This window comes from Simochromis diagramma, unplaced genomic scaffold (genome assembly GCF_900408965.1).
Source record: "Simochromis diagramma unplaced genomic scaffold, fSimDia1.1 OVJJ01000321.1, whole genome shotgun sequence".
Lineage (NCBI taxonomy): Eukaryota > Metazoa > Chordata > Actinopteri > Cichliformes > Cichlidae > Simochromis > Simochromis diagramma.
Window position 1 is genome coordinate 7119662 of NW_024386772.1, and position 12863 is coordinate 7132524.

A 12863-nucleotide genomic window follows, 5' to 3' on the forward strand; every position below is an offset into this window, starting at 1 on the left:
TCTACGTAGGATTGTTTTGTATGCATTGTTAGATGCAAGTGATTGTAACTAAGCAACAACAGTGCAAACAAGCAGAGAGATCCATAGGACGTGCTAATAGTGTCTATATCAGGGGTGTCCAACTCCAGGCCTCAAGGGCCGGTGTCCTGCAGGTTTTAGATCTCACCCTGGGTCAACACACCTGAATCAAATGATTAGTTCATTACCAGGCCTGTGGAGAACTTCAAGACATGAGGTCATTTAGCCATTTAAATCAGCTGTGCTGGATCAAGGACACATCTAAAACCTGCAGGACACCGGCCCTCGAGGCCTGGAGTCGGACACCCCTGGTGTAGATAGTCATGAAATATTTGATATTTAAACTTTTTCACAAACAATATATCATATCTATGTTTAGATATGTAGCTCTGTATCATAATAAATCCAAGTGATTCATGTCAAGACAAAAAAAAAAATATATTAACTAGCAATTTAAATTCTATTGACTGACAAAAACAGCTTTAGTGGACCTTCCTTTTGCTTAACAGTTCTTTCATTTCAGTTTGGAAAGCATTGATTTCCCTCACCACCCAACCCAGTTTTATTTGAAAGCTGGAATGAAGAAAAGAAACGCCATTAAACTACAATCAGGCACTGTGCCAGTACCTGTATGTAACATGCTGACGTCATACTGTGACGTTCTTATTTTAGTTCAGTGTGTTAGCATCCTAACATTTGTAGAATAGCGGAAAAAGAAAAAAAAACAAATAAGCAACAGATCAAAGCATCGCTCATTTTACTAAGATACTGGAAAAATGTAAAAACTTTGACGTCATGATGATGGTTCTAAGAGGAAAAGATAGTAGATTTATAAAGATCGATTGTCTGGAATTCATGAATGTTTATTTTTAAGTCAGCCTTCTCGGAAGAGCTCATGCCCACTAACTGGATCTCATTGAATTACTATCATAAACATGTTATTACATTTTTTAGTTTTTCCAGAAAGCATATTCTCTTATTGCTGCTACGATAAAGAAAAGAAAGGAAAGGGAGGAGGAAAAACTCACCACAACCAGACTCAATATTTTGATTGAAAATTCAAATGTATTTCTCATGATTGTTAAATTTCATAATGCAAGCCATCAACATTTATTTATTTTAACATAACGTCCACGAGGACAAGTGCAAACCTTCCTGAAATTCGAGAGGCGAAACACAGTAATACATGAAAGTTAACAAAGTTACCAAATACAACAATATAATGACATTAACATCCATACAATGATAAAACAAAACAACAAAAAAAATATTACAAACTCAATATACATTTTCAGTACTTTCTTTTGAGAAAATGTCAATTCTCTGCTCCCGAGCATCTAAAGGCAAACATCACATATTCAAAGACATCTTGGGCTTCAGTTTTCCGTGACATATTTTATTCTGTTCCATATTTATAAAAAAGACAAAAAAACAAAAAAAACAAAAAGGAAATTCAGCCCCTGCGATTCCCTCTTTCCAAGGCTGATGTCACAAAATTTGTCGAGCATGATATCTAATGGCAACCTTGCAGCAAAACAAAAACCAAAAACAAAATGTGCAACTTGTGCAAAGGTCAACAAAACCGACAAAAAAAAAAAAAAAAAAAAAAAAAAAAAAAAGTAAAAATTTCAACTGTAACATTAACAGAAGTGAGGTTAAAAGAGTGGCACTTAATGAAAAAAAAATAACAGGTCACGTGACAAAAACAGAGGGTGTTGCAGACTGGTTAATATGTACAGTACATCGTGTGACACCTAACTGTGCTTGATGAGCCTTTGGTTTTACACAAAAGTCCAATAACAAAATAAAAGTGCTCATGATTGTCCTCAATAATAACAATGCTACCATATCCATCTTAACCTCAGGCATCGATGTGGCTTTGACCGTTTGAGGGGCTAAAATGGTACAAGACACATTAATAAACAATACAGTTAACGTCTGGCTTTCGCATAGGGCGCTGCTCATTGCTTTCATTCTTTTTTCTTAAGTAGATCCACCTGTCAGAATGCTTTACTTTCTTCAACTCGTCACAGAAGGTCTGTCTGGGTCACTGAAACGTAACTTGTTTAGATGAGAGCACACACTGAGTGAAGTCATCCAAAGAAGTGGGAGGCCATCTCTCCTCTGAAACCCCGTCCGAAGGCTAATTGGGGATAAAGCAGTATGTGTGCAGGGGTGAACTAGCCAGTGTTCAGCTGAGCCAAGTTCAGATTTATCACATAAGGCAGCAGTGCAGTCCTCAACAAAGTCCTTGTTTTCTCCCACTCCTTTGTCCTGCATCTTCAAGCCCTCTCATATTCCTCCTGTACAATCATTCTAACTAGCACTGAGTAGCGTGTATTATTTAACATATACACAGTGACACACACAGGCACAGGCAGAGGTATCAAGCTCACAGACGTCGCAGCAGTAGGAGCAGGCGGGCAAACTGCAGCCACTCAAACACGGTCCTGGTTCCGATCAAAACCAAGCACCTCAAGGCTTAAAGGTTTTCAGGTTCTGCTCCATGGAGCTTCAATTTACTGAGTCCCTTTCCAACTGTGAAACATCAGTCAGCAAATGAGCTCCTGCTGGATTTCGGGTCTTGTGCAGAAAGGGGGCTCACTGAAAGAGAAGGCGCCACGGCCCGCCTTCAGCTCACCTTGGCCTGGGCACCTGAGAAATGACCCAATCACGTCTAGCTCAGGGGACGGAGCTGGACTCTCTGGTTCCGATTCGGACTGACTCGTCTCCGGCTCATCCAAAGAGGACGGCGACCTGTTGTGGAGGTGTGGGTGGGAGTGAGGACAGGAGTTCAGCCAGGGGTGATTGAGACATTCCTCTGCCGTGGCCCTCTTCCTGTATACACAAACACAATAACACTGTGCATAAGTGGAAAAATCCCAGAGACATTACATAACAGATTGATTGCCTAGATCTTCAGATTCACTCAAGACATTTTCTTACAAGTTGGCCAAATTACTTTTCAACATTGGGCACGAAAAGCCACAAAGACGACGCCATTTGCTGTCAAGATTTTTTCCCCTCCGTCTCTAACCGATTACTCAGACGGTGAAATATCTGCCTTTTTCCAGTGCTGCCACTGTACTCCTGCAATTAAATGATACTGACTGGAGATTGTGTGTCTGCATCTGCTGATGCTTTTCTAAACACATTAAGGTATCTTTTTTTAAAGATCTTTGAGAGGTTCCGCTGAGTTTAACGAAATGGTAATGCAGGGAAAAGGTAAGACGTGCATCAGTGTTTGATCTAACGTCAATCCAAAAATGCTGAACTAAAAGTTTGCTAAATGAGTAAAATTCACAACCAGCATTTGCAAGAAAGGAAACGACTTCTCGCCCAAGTGACGCAAATCTTGTTACCACAAACGCTCATTTAGACGTGCGCCGACGTGTGCTTTCGTGCCGGTGTGAACCTGACTCACATCCTTGGTGTGTTAATCTGCTCAAAGTGATGCTGATGGAAACTCTCCACATTAAGCCATAACATCTATTCATCTTCACCTTTACTGTTTAAAAAGAGCCTCACCTTGGGTTTATAACCAACAAAGATTTGATGAAGTCAACAGCCAGCGAGGAGATGCCCTCGAATGTCTCCGGTGAATAGTCTATGTTGACTTGAGAGATGTTGAGGAATGTCTCCTGTTTGTCAGCACCCAGAAAAGGAGACTCGCCCGTGAGCATGACATAAGTCAGAACCCCAATACTCCTGGTAAAGAGGAAGGAGAAAGGAGAAGGTGTTTATGGGGCAAGTCATTGTCGTTTATGGTTACGCAGTGTATTGCAAAGCCCCACACATCTGGCTGGCTTCCACTATTCTATGATGAGCCAATTAAATGCAAGTATGTAGCAAGGTTTGTCTTGTGGTCAAAGGTCTAGACACAAAATTGTCTTTTGCACGTTAGGGAGGTGATGTCATTGTCTTGAATATTTATCTAGATTAAATTAGCTGTGTGTGGCGTCCTCTAACATGAGTGGAAATACTATCTAAAGTAGCACACTTACCACATATCTGTAGAAGTGCTAATGGGTTCATAGTTCAGGATCTCTGGGGCTGCAACAGAAACACATGGCCAAAGTTAGTCACCTTAAAATGTGAGCACATTTTAAAAAAAGAAAAAGAGACATGTAGTTTTGGGTAATTTGTAGCTGAAAGCAGGACTTACCCACATACTCTGGGGTACCCAGGATCTCCCTGACTTCTGTGATGCTGTCCATTCGTCTAGACAAGCCAAAGTCCACAATACGAATGTCCCCTAGAGGTGTGGCACTCGTCAGCAAGACGTTCTGAGGCTGGAGAGGGCACACATGCGGATTAGGCAAAGGTTACATAAGGGGATAAAGACTGATTATTTGAGCAGCCTGAGGTAATTAATTACGCATCTACGAGTCAAAGCATTTGGGAAAACTGATCCTGACAGGATTAGGGGTCTAGGTCGTCAGTCAACTTGCTAACTGGGCCTTTGAGCCCAGATCATCCAGTAAGCCTATCAGACAATTCTGAAGAGAGGTAAAGGCATTTCTGCCAAACACTTAAATGGCTCTATGGTTAGTCTATGTAAATACTGTAATGTACATACAACTTAAATCCGGGCCAGGCTGGCCTAATGCCAGATTTAGCTGGAACAATGGGGTACATACAAGAAAGAGAAATCCAAATATCAGACTTGAGCCAGCAAAGCCTGAGGAACCACAGGAATGCTTCGATAATGAATGATTTCTCTTTTGAAAACAGTTTGACACAAGATCTCAAACATTTCAAAGCCCTTCTAAAACAATTTAGTGCATCTCAACGGATAATTTTATCTCGAACACATTGTGTAATGTGTAACCAGAAGCCAGACGCATCACGATTAATTCGTGAAATGCGAAGAAAGGAGACGTGAAAGAAAAGAAAATCTCAGTGATGGCTGCTTTGTTACCTCAAGACACATCAAAGAAAACATGATAGTTAGGTCAGATGCTTTTATAAAGCGATTCCTCACGGGAACAAAGTCGTGGCACGCTGAATGAGCTGTGGTTGCATAAGAGAAATAACATCTTCCCCATTCTGACTCTTGAGAGAACGCACCGTCCTATATTTGTCATTAACATTTCTTGTGCATTTACCTTCAGATCCAGATGCACCACGTTATTCCGATGCAGAAAGGCCACCCCGTTCAGGATCTGCCTGGCCAGTCGTATCACATCTTTCTCTGTAAAGGCTTCGTCGTTGTCCGCAACACACTGGTTGAAGATTTCGCCACCGGCGGCACTGGAAGAAAAACACAGGAAGGAAAACTGAATAAAAAGAAACTAAGGATAAGATGAGAAGAACATAACTTTGAGTGGATAACCACCCAGTGAAGTTTAGCTTGGCTCATTTTCATTTGCACTTGTAATAATAAATTGCTCCTCGAAAGTTACAAACACACCCTTCCACTCAGTTTCAGTCACACAAGTTGGCAATGCAAATTATCAACCTATCGCACAAAAAGGGAAAAGAAAATATAAAGCCATTACTGCTTTCTTTACAATTATATAACCATTTCCCCCTCATTTGTGTTAGAGAAACAAAGTTCATCCACATCTACACACTGCAAGCGAGTCCAACATAAATCAGTACAGTGTTAGGTACCCCGCCTGTGTGAGTACTTTCCTCTTGTCAGGAATATTGCAGAGATAAGAATGGTCATATCAGCAGCTTCAGCTAAGCTCCTTCACAACCTCATATACGGAAATAAATTCACTAAAACAGGGGAAGGAAATAGACAAAAAATAAAAACACCCGCCACCTAACCACTTTGCAAAAATATTTTAACAGAAAGAAAGAAGCAGCGAAGTGTGAAGTTTGTACCCGCTCTGTATGAGCCTCAGCATGCATCGTTTTCTACTCCTTTACTCGAAACAAACTGCTTGCTCATTTTTGAGCAATAGTAAGATTCCTGCATAGCCCTGCTGTGCTTGTATAACAACGTTAAGTAATGTGGAGACACGGTGGATTTATGTTAGGTGCTCCATCAGTTCTAGCAATGCACGAAGCTGACAGTTGACTCCCTCCAAAAATCACTGCAACCATATGTGGGGGATTTAGAAAGCAGACATGCTTTTTATCTTCAGAGGAATTTCTTTTTTGTTCCAGCCCTGGGCACAAATGTTACATAAGCTGCACCTTCCAGTCCCCGTTAGGCCCTGGGCATGACTGTTATACAAGCAGCACCTTAAAATCCCCGTTAGCCTTCTCAACCTGCCAACTTCAATAACCTGAGCAGTAAAAATAGAAAGCATTTTGTTTTGGGTTTGGGCACTCTACCTCTCTCAGACCTAATTCTTTTTTTAAACTCTTAGCAATAAATACTTGCTTGCTGTAAACACAGTCAATCCCAGCTGATGACCCCCAGAGTACTTAAGAGCAGTGGCTCAATAGGTTTACGCTGATCTGCACATGTAAACCAAATGAATGCAAGCTGGCTATCGATGCCTTCATGTGGGTGAAGGAACTGAAGGAATAAGTTAGTCTGATGGATACTTTAATGATCCTTGCTTTCAAATCCTAATAAAGACCATTTGCATATATTGTGGCCAAGAATGACAGGCTAATTCCCTGAAGTCTGAATATTGTTGCTGTGCTTTGGAAGTTGATGCATTCCCTACTTTAGAACGCAGGCAGACATCCTCCCTACAACAGTCCAAAAGAACAAACCTATCACAACCACACTGTTTGAGCTAAATAATTGGTTTAAGACAAGAGTTAAGAACAGCTGACTCCCACCCAAACTCTGAATGCATAGATAAGAAAGCAAAAGGGGCAAAACAAGTCAATCCTCTGTTTGATTAGTAATCATTCTTTTTGGCTCATTACTCCATGATAGCCCTCTGTCACCTAGAGCATGTTTCAGTTAAAGTCCAGTACAGCCTGGGTTATGTTGCATAGCATTTAGGAAGAACTTTGCCCCCCCCATGGATAACCTATCTCACTGATTACCTCAAGTTACTCTCCACAAAAAGAACTTAGAGGTGATTTGGTTTTCATGAAAGTGATCATCTCTAAAACTAGTCATTACCCTGGGGGTTTCTTTGGTACTGACGCATGCTGGAGCTGTATTTTTGAAGATGATTAGACTTTGACTTCATTTCTCTAACATTGACAAGGAAGTGGTTGTGGCTACAAAAAGTGTGTGTGCACACGACATTTTACCGGCATGGCTGTGTGCTACTTTTGGGAGCTGCGCTTTGCTTGCTGCTTACATTTAAACCCACAGGAAATGGAAAATGGTTTGCAATTCTTGAAACTCATGCCGAGGTCAGACGGTTTGTGAATGCAGTTTTTTTATTCGCTTGCTGTTAGTTCTTCTGTAGCTTTTAGGACATGCAGCAGAAAATAACTGACATTTAAAAAAAAAGAAAAAAAAAAAAAGAAGCTTTGTCAGAGCTAAGATGTCGTGCATGCATACTCTGCTTCAAATCCCAGCGCACCAACAACTCCCAGCGTAACTTCTTTGGCGGCTGAAGAGGAAATGTGGGCCACTGTAGACTGACCTCCTGCTATGTTTTCTCTGCAGGCATGCAGGGGTGAACTATGGTGCTACTTCCCCTTTCGCACTTTAGTCAAGAGGTCAAACATAGCCTTCCCCATAGAGAAGCTTTTGTTCTACAGAAGCATTCCATGTCTGGGAAGGGAATAACTGGAGTGGATCCTGAGCAGGAGAAGGATTTCTGCCTGAGAAGTGAGCAGTTGTGGAACAGGGTCCCTGGAACATGATTCAAGGACAAACTCCTTTGTGTAATGAGGGAAGTGAGGTGGTTAAGATGCTAAGGGATCTTTCTAAATCCTAATTAAAGTGTTTCATGAAAGGAGTTTGATGACACCCGCTAGATACCTAAAGATTTTTAATACTGAACCACAGTATTAAAACCCAAATGCTGAATTGACCTTGTTAGGGAACTGAATCAGCAGTGTGAACCACCTGCTGTGTTCACATGCATGTTTGAGAGTCATCACTGCCCTAACCAGATTCAAGCGGTAGCATCTAAATGAGTAACCCATAGCTTAATGTTGTCATTTTTACACAGTAAGCATGCTGCAGTTTTACTGTGGCATTTAAAGTGACACTTCATCACAATCAGTAAGCGTAACAAGAAACTGAGGTGTTCACGCTACAGCGAGACGAGCGACTAACCACAGACACAGAGAATTTCCATTTAAGGTAGAGACCATGTTAAACTAGTGCAAGCCTGTGCATTTCACACGTGGGTGGTTTTTTTTTTTTTGGTTTTTTTTTTTTTTTAAGAACTAGCAACTTGCCTAGAACTATGCCAGGAAATACTTCCTTTTTTTTTTTTTTATTCTTGCAAATCAGCCGACCATACTGCATAAAATCTAATTATTCACACAGAAGCACCAAGCTCTGACGTTCTTATCTTGCAAAACACAGGATGTTGCATGACGTATGTAAGATTTGAGGCTTTTCCAACTAAACCTGTGCTTATGAAAAAGAATTATTTGTAAGGTACACCTGGGAAACCTGCGCAGAGCCTACCCCACCTTTCTCTTCACCAATACCTGGTGACCTAATCACCCCCCTCAAGTTCTCTGCTATGGCTCAAACACTTAGATTCAGGAAGAATTATTTAGATTACTGCTGTATGATGCCATTAGCTATCCAAACCACTGCTAGTTTGGGAAAGAGAGTTGAATATTTGTGATGTAGAACATTAGTGACTTACCACTCGAGAACGAGAATGATCTCAGTGCTGGTTTCATAGACTTCATGCAGTGTCACCACAAAGGGGTTTGCCTTGGCCAGCTCCAGCACAGCAATCTCATTTAAGATGTCCATGCGGCAGTCTTGGCCCTTCCGTCGCTTTCGCAGGAACTTGGCAGCATACTGCTTCCCTGTCGCCTTCTCAATGCACTTCTTCACAACTGCAAACTTTCCCCTGGGAAACAACAACAACAAAAAGAGCAACAGAGTGTTTAGCCATGAAGAAAAATCACACAACCACCTTCCTGTGTTTTTTTTTTTTTTTTTTTTTTATTTATTTATGGGGTTTTTTTGTTTGTTTTTTTTAATTTGTTTAGACATGGGTCCATTTCCTTTTCAAATTGTTACTGGATTAAATGTAGGTCACTTAAAATGCATACAATCCACTCAATATTTGACTGTTAAGAAGACATGAGGCATTTTGGAAAGGCAACCCAATTGGCTACAAGTGCAACAGCGAGGGTGCGGTTATGGAAAAGTCCAGAGATAAGGTGCTTATGTGGCATCATTTGAAAAATTTAGACCGTTATTCACCACTGATATGCTGTGCAAAGGAGGCATTCTGTTGATAGATCCCCCTTCTTTCTCCTGTTCCTCTAGCCTTCAGGAGGGTCTGAAGGAGAGCAGATAAGGCTGACACTTTTGGCAAGAGCGGCAGAATAGAGGGCAGGGCTCTGATAAGGGTATTGCGACTTTGTAGGTCAAGCAAAAACAAAGAGATGTGACAGCTTGGTTGCATAATGTCACTGGTAAAACACAGCATTAAGACTATCTACGTTTAATTTTAATAAACATTGACTCCCCCCCCCTGAATGTACATTAATAGAGTCATAAAAGGTGCTAAGGGTCAGCTGTGGGCGAGGGCAGGATGTCCGATGTATTCAGAACTGCATTTGGGTCAAACCAACACAATCACCAGCCGTCTCTCCCAGGCTGAAAATGAGGCCTTGTGCACCACTTCCCTTTCTTCACAGCTGACAGCAGCAGGGACAAATGGAATTGTGTTGACACCTCCACCCAGACCCTCAGCCAGAGACTGCTTCTGCATTGACAGTCGTACAAAAGCTGACCAGTCAGCTAAACACAGCAGTCCTGAGACCAAGACCACCCACATGAATGTGACTGAGCAGGCCACACGCTGGGGGGGGGATGTCACAGTTTGACAGTCGAGTTAGAACCCAAGCAACATGAAGACAGTCACTGTAATCTTAACATCTACACCTAACTAACATCTCAGTGTTTTCTTAAGCTACACTTTAGACACAACACACAAGGCTTGGGGAAAGTGAGCAAAATATGCTAGAAGATAACTAAATAAATGAAGCTATTTTTCCTCCCACACAGTATTGCTTAAAGCTGACTGTGCTGCTGACCAAAAAACAGCTACTGTTCTGGATGGAGTCTGGTTGTGTGCTGGCTGCCACCCCATTTCCCAGTCTCGCAGTGTAGTGACGAGTCATTGTTCAGACTGAAAAGGCAAAAGCCATCAGGGGCTTTTCATCCTTAATTAGCCAAGTTCAGAGCTGTGGGCTGGGTGCTACATATTAGAGTGAAAAGAAATGACTAGTGGTTATTGAAAAGGGCAGCCCGGGGGGGTCCGTTCAAAGGCTGACAACAGGTCAAAGGTTACTAAACAAGGCCATCTTGTAGCCGGCCATGTTCACCAGGAAGATGAAAAGAATATTTTTGTTATTAAAAAAAAAGAAATAAAAATATATCACGCTATAATTTAACATTTTAAAAAATACATTTTTGCTTTTTTGGATTAAAAATACCAACATCTCACTGTTAACACAGAAAGGTCTTAACATACTCTGACTAATAATGAGAAGTGCTTTCTCAAATAATCAGCAATTGCGGTTATATAGTTCAAACAGTTCTCTTCAGGAACCTGTCTGAAACTCATCTGCTATCAATCACCAAATTTACTGTGACACAAAACATTCCTTTGCGCAAGATGGTGATAATTTGATTAAGAAACTGGTTTCCCCTGCAGTTTGCATTTTGTCTTCCCCAGAGGCTCACTGACTCATGTCTGAAGCGTAATGAAAAATGACAGCTCTTATTTGCCTTTTTCACAGACAGTCTGACACACAACCTGAGTTCCTCTTCCTGCTTTCAGGTTGCCCACAACATATTTTGTGCCCATTTCTGCAGGAAACCATGCAGAGCGTGATAATGAGAAGGCTTTAAAAAAAAAAGGGGTCAGGAGGCTTTTTTTTTTTTCTGCAAACGTTGAATTATTGCCTGGTATTTACAGTTGAAATGTTCGGCATTCAAATGTACAATAAAGCTAATCTCCTGCCATGCGGCACTTACGTACATTCCTGCACCTAATGTGATTATGAAGCCTGATCTCAGGATGTTGTTGATCTGAAGTCATGGGAAAGGGAGTAAAAAAAAAAAAAAAAAAAAAAAAAAAAAAAAAAAAAAGGGGGGGGGGGGGGGGGAAAGTTGATCTGTGGTAGTGAAGGGAAAGAAAAAAGTTTATAGGATGCTGTAGACTACACTGGTAGCCTAAAGCCAGCACGACAGGTCATGCTACTCTCCCTCATGTCCCAGGGTGTCTTATAAAAAGTAATTGGCTACTTACTAGGACCTTACTGAGCATGTGCAAAAGAACAAACCTGAAGTTGATTTGTAAAAACAGATAGAGTGCAACCAGCTGCTGAATTGAGTGAAACCTAAGGAGCGAAACACAGCTCATCTTCTTCATTCATGCTGCAGTGCTTACTAGAGAAAGTCATTGTAATTTGGCACATTGGGGAATCCCCAGTTAAATACAGCGGGAATCTGGAATTTCAGCTGGCATCCACAAACCAGCAACTGGGAGACATAAATATATATGTGGCTAAAGAAAGAGGAAGCCAGAACAAGACAAAAAAAAAAAAAAGGCACTGTTGGTAGACAGCATATTTAACTTGTGGGAAAGCAGGTACATGAAACAGGAAAATAGTCAAGAAAGCAGCAAGAATGAACTATATAGGCCAGGATTAGAAAGTCTTTGCTTTGTGTTTTCGCATGTTTGATCATTAGTTGTTGCACGTATGTTTCTTGATGTCAGTGTAGATCGCCACGCATTCAGAACGATTACTCCAAGTCCATTCTTAAGCACAACTCTTGACATTTGAGGCTTTCCATTTTCAGTACCACTTACACCAGGATATATGGATCGTGCACGCGGGACCTCAGCAGAAATAATAAGCAAGTCGAAAACTTTTTTCCTTAAATCGCAAAGATAATGTATAAGAACAGTCCATGCATTTCCACACAACTCGTTATTGTCACTGTTTAGAATTAAAAAAAATCTTTCAGAGTCTCAAAACTATTTAGCAACTTCCAGTCAGGACTCACAGAAGCGCATTACCATTACGCGTTGCGTGTGCCAAAGCGCTGCTCCGCGCCAGCAGATGGAAAGCGCAATTGGAAATATTCAATTAGCAGGCTTCCCAGTAACACGTGCAGAGAGTAACTCTAATATGATTAAGCGATTTGCCTAAATCTGTTCAGACATTGTTGCAACGTCCAGCCAACGCACGAAGGTATTAGGATTTTTGTCAATGACTGCTTGGAGGGAAAAAAAACGAAAACCTTCAGGCAACAAACAAACTCACCTGCCCAGTTCTTTGCCCACCAGCTCGTAGCTGCCAGCGAACGGGTCAGTCCTTATCCTGGTGTTGATTTTTGTAACCATTCCGCTTTTGTTCATGGTTGTTGAAGGTGGCATTGAAGTCGTGCCGTGTAATGAAACAGTTCTTTCTCGCCAAATGAATACAAAAAAGGAGACGACTTTCTTGTAAGCTCAAGTAAAAACTCGCATAATATTAATTATTAAATAAAAAAGGTCAGTTAGAGGCTACAGAAGCTGTTCGAAACCACCGGTATGTAATCCAGCTTAAGTGCGTCCCAAACATAAAGGTGATGTCTGCAGCAGCGCGACACAGTCAGTGGGGTTTTAGTGCTACTATGCATTCCTGACAGCAAAGTCCTCATCAGAGCCCAGCCCCCTGCGCTGACGCTAAGCAGCAGAGGCCAATGAATTTGCAGAGCAGGACTTCCCAAAGTGCAAGCCAGCTGGTTGGCATGCGGTAGTGAGTGACCC

General features: G+C 41.5%; 1 protein-coding gene across 1 annotated transcript; it reads right to left on the reverse strand.

Annotated features, from left to right (window-relative positions):
* Positions 1-890: 890 nt before the first annotated feature.
* stk17al (serine/threonine kinase 17a like) lies at positions 891-12795 on the reverse strand. The gene is made up of 7 exons (XM_040045926.1): positions 12376-12795; positions 8724-8936; positions 5127-5271; positions 4184-4310; positions 4023-4071; positions 3547-3726; positions 891-2856 (listed from the first exon to the last, which is right to left on the reverse strand). The coding sequence occupies exons 1-7, from the start codon at positions 12486-12488 to the stop codon at positions 2571-2573; spliced, it is 1113 nt and encodes a 370-aa protein (XP_039901860.1). The 5' UTR covers positions 12489-12795; the 3' UTR covers positions 891-2570.
* Positions 12796-12863: the final 68 nt, after the last annotated feature.